This window comes from Chanodichthys erythropterus, chromosome 4, assembly GCF_024489055.1.
Source record: "Chanodichthys erythropterus isolate Z2021 chromosome 4, ASM2448905v1, whole genome shotgun sequence".
Taxonomy (NCBI): domain Eukaryota; kingdom Metazoa; phylum Chordata; class Actinopteri; order Cypriniformes; family Xenocyprididae; genus Chanodichthys; species Chanodichthys erythropterus.
The window spans coordinates 11,859,083-11,868,096 of NC_090224.1; the positions used below are offsets into that span (position 1 = coordinate 11,859,083).

A 9,014-nucleotide genomic window follows, 5' to 3' on the forward strand; every position below is an offset into this window, starting at 1 on the left:
ATCCTTCAGAAATCATTCTAATATGCTGATCTGCTGCTCAAGAAACATTTAATGTGTACAATTGTACAAAATATTTGTGTACAATATTTTTTTTCAGGATTATTTGATGAATAGAAATTTCAAAAGAACAGTGTTTATCTGAAATCTAATCTTTTGTAACATTATAAATGTCTTTACTGCCACTTTTGATTGATTTAATGCATCTTTGCTGAATTTCTTTTCAAAAAAATAAAAATAAAAATTCGTACTGACCCCAAACTTTTGAACGGTAGTGTATAATGCTACAGAAGCTTTGTATTTCAGATAAATGCTGTTCTTTTGAACTTTCTATTCATCAAGGAATCCTGAAAAAAAAAAGTACACAACTGTTTTTAACATTGAAAATAATCATAAATGTTTATGGAGCAGCAAATCAGCATATTAGAATGATTTCTGAAGGATCATGTGACTGAAGACTGGAGTAACGATGCTGAAAATTCATATAAATGTAGCCTTGGTGAGCAGACGAAACTTCTTTTAAAAACATTAAAAATCTTAGTGGTTCTAAACTTTTGGACTGTACTATATTATATTATATATATATATATATATATATATATATATATATATATATATATATATATATATATATATATACATACTGTATATAGTATGTAAGTGATTTTTTTTTTTGAATAATGAAAATTATTATTTATAAATTCATTCATTCTTTCATTCATTTATGCATTGTGGCAGAGTTGCCTTTTTTCCTGTGCAATTGGGAAACCCTCTAAATCTATATGAATTACTGTATAACTTTCAGTGACTATATATATAATTTTTTAAATTACACTTGACAGTGTTTGACCACCAAGTATGTCTACTTGCCAACACTGGAAGCTCAACACACTTATGCAACCAAACCATCCACCACAAATGAAGGTCATACCCAGAATGTCTCACTGTTGCTAATGGTAATAATGGGAATTCAGACATCAGCAAAAGTAGCAGACGAGAGTTAACTCAGACTAATTTGGCAGCACATGCCAGATCACACAGATAAGCAGTTGATCCAAACAAATTACAGGGCCTCCCATAGTCCCACACAGAGCGCTTTCTCCTGCCACAATCATGGGTGCTTCTGGCAATAAAGCAAAAGTGAAACTCGATACAACTGTTTGACGTTTTCTCTCTGTGGATTTCATGCTTTTTATCACCAAGCATGCTCTTTCATTAACCTCTGACCTTTCTACCACTAGGAGTGCAGGATGGCTCAGTGAATGTGAACAGGGTAATTGGAGCAAGAGGAGGAGGATAAACAAACTTAGCCGTTGACTCCGATAGTCTGATGTAAAGCTTTTTTGGAGGACTGCTAAAAACCAAACACTTTCGTACAATATTTAAACACTTTTTATGCAATAGTTATAAAAAACTATAGAGTTTAACTGGTTTAATCCACTAGCTTATGCATATATCCATTAAAGTTGTCATAAAATGGAAGTCGCGATAGTCTTTTAATCCCTATTGTTGCATATATCTGGTACAGTGCTGTCACTGGGGCGGTACCCTAAGGTACAAAGGTAAAAAGGTACATTTTTTTACACCTTTTTTTCTGATAGTGCATCTTCTCAAGAGAAAGTGTAGGGCAGGATTTGATTTAGTCCATCGGGAATTGATTGGGTCATTGTGGTTTGCCATTGCTGTGATGTCATGTGAGTGACAGGTTGTCCCGCCCTCGTGCCAGTAAACGTCATCAGAGAAGAGAAGAGATGTCACTGCAAGAGGGAGGATAATTTATTTTGATTAAAGATTATGAGGGCACATGAATTAAAAAAATAAATAAAATAATGATGTGCATGGATAAACCATTAAATACTGCAATAATCCTTAAAAAAATAAGAATGGTCAATTTTGGTTTCATGGTGACTTCAATGTTGTTATTCTATTTAAAACTTTTAACAAACCCTGTTACAGTTTATTATAAAATAATATACAAGCATTAATTCACATTCTTATATGTACAACAAAGTCAGGCAAAACTATTTAAAGTAGTCAGGTAAATGTCAATAATTAGTAATATTGTTGTAAAATGTACAGTAGAGCTGCTTAGCTTACAGTTCTCCACCAACTCATTGAAAAGCATTCATTAGTTCCACACTTCTGGATCTCAGCAGATCTCGGAATTATCGTAAATACGTTTCCTAGGTAAAAATTGTACATGAACGCCCTCCAATTTCGAATGCGTTGAGCTCGTAATCACGACTGGGAATTATCAAATTTCCGAGAGCTCGTGAAAGCAGTATAAATCTTCAAAAGTTTATTCCAAGGAACTGGTTTATTTTGACATGTGCCCAAAGAAATTGTAAATGTCAGCCACCTAAATCTAGTGCCTGTAATTTAAAAAAAAAAAAATCATTTTATACTTCATAATATAAAGGTTATAAAAGTAAAACAAGAAAAAAAAAGTTATATTTTATTCGCAACATTAATACAAATATACGTTTCCAAAAAACAAACAGGCAAATTCCGAGGGCACAAGCGAAGGGGGCCTTTCTAGGGTCTTGAACGTGGCAGTCAGTATACACAAACATGGCGGCCAGATGAGAGCGTAAAGTTAATTTCCGTATGTGTATGTTGAAAAATAACATTTTAACCGACGTATATTTGTCTTTGATAAAACCGATTTGCAAGTAACTTTATAGGGTACTGAAAATGGCTGCGTGGGCTGGATTTTCTGAGGAAGAACTGCGAAAATTGCAGCACAACGGCGATCTCAGTGAGTACAAATGTTGAAAAGTTCACTCCATTCATTACTTACTTTATTAAATACAGAAAATGTGCCTTGTCTCAAAATAAATGTCGATCTGCCTACTACCTAAGAGGTTCTCTTCTAAACACAGCCACTAACTTTAATATTTGGCTGAATCCTGATAAATCTGCTTTAATCTTCACCCAGTAAACCAGGCTGTGCCTGTCACATTGGGTCGTGGCCGGAGACCTGCTCCGACTAACCGGAGCAGACAGCAGCTGCAGCGGGAGAGGGCTCTGCAGTTGGCAGCCAAACAGAAGGAGAACAGCCACTCTCTTCCACTTGAACAACAGCTTACCAAGCCCCCAGACCCACCTGTTGTCAGTCATCCTTCTCATGCTCTTGTTAAATCACGGGACGAGTCCAAACCGTTGGAGTCGCAACTGGTTCAGCACGAGCCAGAACCTGTTGACCGAGAACCACCTGCAGAATTTGAACCACCAGCAATCGTCAAGGAGCTGGACAAGCAGGAAGTGGAATTGTTAGTAAGTCTAGTTCCTTTGCAAACATGGGCTCGGATATTAATACGCTCATGTGAAGATATTTTCCATTATAATATTTCATATTGATTAAATATTGTTTTATTACTATACAAAAACATGTCTGAATATTTTTTACACCAAATTTAGAAGAAAAAATAAATATTCTGAATAAAGAAAATATGTATGTATATTTATTTGCATTGTGAGCAGGGTTTTATGTGGAATTGGTCCACTTTTATATTTTATATGTTCTAATACTGTATATATTTCAATGTGTGTGTGTATGTGTATATATATATATATATATATATATGTATATATATTTATATATATATGTTTTAATCTTTTATAATATATTTTAATACAACAGATTGAATCTGTAAGAATCATTGTAGATGACCATATCATTTCTTTGTTTTTTGTTGTAATGACTTCAAATGTAAGTCTCCACCAAACTTTCATATAACAGGCGAGAGAAGAACCGTCTGCAGCAGTTGCAGTGGGAGCAACGGGTAATGGAGGAGAAGAATAAAAAAAGAAAAGCTCTCCTTACAAAGACCATTGCTGAAAAGTATGAGAGAATCTCATTTTAAACCATTATTAAAATCAGTCTGTCTGGAGTATGATAACTTAAATGAAAATCCAAAGATGATATTTTAAATATTGTCATCTTTCCCAGGTCCAAACAGACACAGGCTGAAGCTGTGAAACTGAAGAAGATCCAGAGGGAACTTCAAGCACTGGATGATTCTGTGTCCAATGACATCGGGATTCTCAGAAAACTGATAGAGCAGTCCAGCATGGATTATTCTCTGGCATGGTAATTATTAATTCCTTGTCCATTTTCACAATCCACTCTTGTACTTCAAACCAAGTTCACAGTAGCTTCATGTTGGAAGCAGCGTCAGTTTGTTTGTGTGTCACATCCTCAAAAGTTATATGTAAAAAATAGTTTGAAGTACTTGATGTCTGTTTCCTCAGGGGTGAAAATACTGCCCTCTGTAGCCTAACTATAATAATTCAGACAAATTATTACTTATAGCAGAACATTTGCATTCTTTCCTTGTGATTCATTTTCAATTTTAGGGCAGGTTTTCTATCTATCTATCTGTATTGAAAATTTTAACTCTTGTCTTTGCCAATCTCTTATTGTTGACAGGAAGCGCTTTGAGAAAGCAGAGGCCGAATATGTTGCCGCTAAGATGGACTTGCACAGGAAGACGGAGGTGAAAGAGCAGCTGACGGAGCACCTGTGTGCAATCATCCAACAGAATGAGCTGCGCAAGGCCTGCAAACTGGAGGAGTTGATGCTTCAGCTAGAGCTAAATGCTGAGGAAGTCCCCAGCTCAGAGGAAATGGATCTACAGGACAAAGAGAGGGAGGGCAACTCCCAGCATGTTACTGAAACTGGTCCCACAGCAGACATGGAGCAGCGTACAGAAGTGGATACCTCAAGTCTGAGCAAAGACTGTTCCATTACAGAACCAAAGATCAGCCAAGACAATCAGGAGAGCAAAGCAACAGATGTTTCTGCAGATGGGCTAAGCTAGCTTCCAAGCATCATCATTTTAATCGTGGTTATATGACAGTTTACATAACACTTGCTACCAGCTTTAGAAGTTTCTTCATTGTGAGATTAACAATCCAATAACCTTGCATTTTTTACTTAAATTTTGACATTTTCTGAGAAACAAAGACAGCCTCGGCTCATTCCATTTCTACTAACACTAAAATGCGGGTCATATATTGATTATGACCTGTTAAATTCAGTTGCAATAATAGTTTTTGGTTTTCATTGATGGTGCTACTTGATCTGCATCATTCTATATTTTTATTGTGGTTCTTTTGGATGTCAGTCATTGTGCATTTTAATCTGTCTTACATTAAGAAAACAGACAATCTCTTAAACATAGCATCTTTAAACACTATAAAATACTAAATACTGTTAACTTTACCGATTGTTCCATAACTGTGATATTGTTCAAAATGGAATTGTGGCAGATGGTCTGGTAGTTTGTAGTTGTGATTTATTTCACATGATGTTGAGTGAATGGTGGAATCTTTTATCTGTATATGGCGGTTGTCTCGTAAAAATAACTTTATGCGAATGTTAACAAATCAATAACAGCAGTTTTTTTTATTATACAAAGCTGACAGTTTGTTCAGCAGAGATGAGAACAATTGTTTTGTACTGTAGTGGAAAATACTTTTGAAGCTATGCGAAGCATACCATAGCTGTTTTTCTAAATACATATGTTGTATGTTATGTAATTTATGCTCTTTCTAATAAAACTCAGCTATTCACCAACTCTAAAAACCTTTAACATGCTGTACATTATTCGGGAAAAAAAATCTTGTGACTGTTTTGAATATATAAAATATATATTTTTTTAAATGTCAACTGTATTCGTGTGCATTATAATAGGTATGAAGTATGCTATGAATCATCTGTTGGGAAATAAAATATTTTAATACTGTTAAGTTTTGTAAGTCATGTTTTTTTAAAACCCACTGGAAATCCGTTTATATTTTCGTTTTTAAACATTTGTTATTTGTAAAGAATATTGAAGAAACTTTATTTAGCCTTATATTTTCATATTCTATAAACGAATTTGTTGTTTATTTTTCTTCCAAACTTAAAATTGTCTCTTCTACTCCAAGGTCTTAAAAATATTAATAGTATGATGTTAATATGCCTAAAAGTGATGTATTAAATATGTTCGATGATCTAATCACCATAATATGAAATACAATATTATGTTCCTTTCTGTTTAACTATATAAAACAAGGACTGACAAATCCTGGAAGTAAATACGGGAAAAGAGATTTTCGTGAAGCACATTTTGTGAGCGCGTTTCTGATTTATGTGCCCTCAGTCCGCCGGGACAGGTTGAAAAGACTCCGTAACTCGAGAAACTCGAGGGATAAAACGAGAGAGAAAAAAAAGCACACAAGATCAACTTTTACTGAAAAAAAAAAAAAAAAAACTGCCTTCTGGAAAGTCACTGGTTATCCAGTTTTGATATAATGACGATTAGCCTACCCTCAAGCAACATAATGAAAAATGAAAATCAACTACTAATGACTTAAATATTACTTTCTTTTTTTCATGTTAATTAAAATCATCTTCCGTTATCTTGTTGTAACCATAAAATCATTTATTGTCTAAAAAACCCTTTACTCCAACAAAATCTACAGAAAATCGTTATGGTAATTAAATGTAAAATGTTTACAGATGGTATGTAGATTAAAATAAGGCACGAAAGCTATAGTTAGAATCATAACAAAAATCTGAAAACAAAACCAAATTAATTTCGTGAAATAAATTAGATTTAACTTAACACTAAGAAAAATATTACAATGGTTTTAATAGGCCTAAATCGTTTTGTTAGCCTGTAGCTATTTGTAAATGATTGGTTTTTATTACAAAACGGTTTCTTTCAAGTCTTTCTCAAACTGTGTGCTCTAACGAGTCGACTAAATCCAGAGAGCATTCTGACGTGTTAACACGATCAAGCGCGGTAGTGCTGTCCATTGACCCCTGGTGCTGATTAGACGACCGCGAGCTCAGTCCGCTTTTATTTCCCTAATTGCAATTAAAGTGCTCTCGCTTCATATCCTGTACGGGAAACACGTGCAGACACGCGCGCGCTCTGATAGTGTCAGGGGAATTCAAAATAGCCTGTCGCTCAACGATCAACTTGCCATGCAAACAGGACAACTTTTGTTGTGGTTTGAATGAGCACATTTTTAAGCCATTATTCCTGTTTTACTTATTGTCTGAAAAACATTGCAATGGTGTAATGATATAAATCAGACGTAGGGCAGGTTAAACACGACTGAAGCGACGGTGCTGCCTTTTAGGCCTACTTCTACTATACCAAACAAAGTCACGTTTTGCCCTGGATCCCGAGTTTAAAATCTTGCTTTAATTAGTGTGGTTACAATGCGCATTACAAATGGTCTTATTTAGGTTAACTAACAAATTGCTTTTTTATAATTATTTTCGTCCAACGAGTGTCTATTTTTTTTAACCATTGTAATTAGCCACTTTGAAACAAACGAAATAGCTACACACGCGTTTTTAATTCATGAGCTTTCATGGGATTTCGATTCTGTTGATACAAAATAGCCGTCTGAGACTTGAACTGAAGTACATTGCCCTTGTTTAGGGTTTTATTTCGATAAGTACTTAAGTCTTTTTGTAGGCTAATTAATGCGTTAAGCTGTATTTTTGAGTCTGTGTTTATCTCAATGCTATTATGTCTATCCACAGTTAGGCTATGAGTCATGAGTTATGTTTTCAATTACGCACATGTACGTTATAAAATCTTTTATGTCTTAACAGGCAAAGAAATGGGCCCACAAAATACATTTTAGTGATGATTTGTCCGTTGGTGTGTGTATGTTTTTTTAAAGTAGGTTCACTCAGAGCGAAATATAATAGCCGTTAATTTCGTTATTCTGTCCATCTTTTTACAGGGTTCCCACTGTCGTGGAAAACGGCATATCGGTGAGATTGTAATTTACAGGCCTCCAAACTCTTGGAGATTAATAAAATCTTAAAAGTAGTGGTGAAAATAGAGAAGTTTTATCTCAATCTCAAATGAATGGAAAAATCATGGAAGGTTATTGTCAACTATATTTTAAATCAGTGGAATTCGATTAAAGGGGAAATGATGCAAGAAATGTGATCCAAGCACATTTTCAGGTGTCCAAATTATCTTTTTGGTCATTGGGACTTCTTCGTTATTTTTTCGAAGTCATCATGAAACAGAAAAAAACCTTTTAAGGTTTGGATTTTGACAGGCCATTAACAAGCATAATGCCTTTCATCTGAGACTTCTGTGCTTAAACGACGATGGACATGTGCCGCAGTGATTTGACATTTAAAGAAAAAATGTTTTGCTGGTTGTGGTTGAAAGAACCGGTTTTACAAACTGTCTTCTATTGCATGATCACCCCGATAGCAGGCTTTTTTGAGAGAAGTCGCTTGTAGAGGAGTTGGCAGCTGAGGGAATGTAGAGGGAAAACTAATGATGAAAAAGGTCTACTCCATCCCAACAGCGGCTTAATTAAATACATGGAAAGAACGAAAGCAGCACATCTGGTTTCAATCCGTTTTCCTTTGATGGCATCAAGTGTTCTTTTCCCAGATCTGGAGCTGGAAGCTACGGGATGTCTGTGGCAGTGAGGAGCCTATAGACTCTTGCCATTGAAACACATGGACATCTACCTTGTGAAAGACACACCAAATGGCCTGACACTACTCCCGTCCCAACTGGAGATGTGTAGGCCACTGCAGCTAAAGCGCTATTTAGACGACAAAACGTCAAATGTCGGTTTTAGCGTCAAAACATTAGCAAATGAATGTGCATTAGCCTAATGTTGTATTCTAATAGGGGGGCTAACTTTTTAATACAAGTTTTCTGAGAAATTAAATATAGGCCTACTTTATTTCTCCAAAATAAGTCCTAGGCTAGCCTGAAAGGTCGACCATAACCAGTTCTATATGAACATTCAAGCTAAGTAAATGAATAAGAGGCTGCAAGGAAGGAACTAAAACGCTAAAGGCATTATTAAAAGATGTTTTGTGTGTGTGTGTGTGTGTGTGTGTGTGTGTGTGTGTGTGTGTGTGTGTGTGTAAACATGTAGCCTAGCTAGGCTACTAGACAGACGTCTTTGACCGTTGAGCTCATTCGCGTGTCGTGGCGTTTAAAAACGCAGCTCAAGTTAAAATAAAT

The 9,014-nt window shown here is 35.4% G+C and overlaps 1 protein-coding gene across 2 annotated transcripts; it reads left to right on the forward strand.

Moving 5' to 3' along the window:
* The first annotated feature begins 2,558 nt into the window (after positions 1–2,558).
* gorab (golgin, rab6-interacting) lies at positions 2,559–5,721 on the forward strand. Of its 2 annotated transcripts, XM_067383101.1 has the most exons (5): positions 2,559–2,755; positions 2,936–3,269; positions 3,740–3,841; positions 3,950–4,090; positions 4,430–5,721. In XM_067383101.1, exons 1-5 carry the CDS (start codon positions 2,692–2,694, stop codon positions 4,818–4,820), a joined length of 1,032 nt encoding a protein of 343 aa, XP_067239202.1. In that variant the 5' UTR covers positions 2,559–2,691; the 3' UTR covers positions 4,821–5,721. The 2 variants fall into 2 exon arrangements, with proteins under 2 accessions (XP_067239202.1, XP_067239203.1); XM_067383102.1 differs by lacking the exon at positions 2,559–2,755 and having other exon boundaries at positions 3,150–3,273.
* The last annotated feature ends 3,293 nt before the right edge of the window (positions 5,722–9,014 follow it).

Excerpts from the sequence above, each read along its gene's own strand:
- gorab (XM_067383101.1), top strand. The coding sequence starts at position 2,692 with ATGGCTGCGTGGGCTGGATTTTCTGAGGAAGAACTGCGAAAATTGCAG. Across the intron at positions 2,756-2,935 it reads GCAGCACAACGGCGATCTCA|TAAACCAGGCTGTGCCTGTC; the intron begins GTGAGTACAAAT and ends ATCTTCACCCAG. Across the intron at positions 3,270-3,739 it reads GACAAGCAGGAAGTGGAATT|GCGAGAGAAGAACCGTCTGC; the intron begins GTTAGTAAGTCT and ends TTCATATAACAG.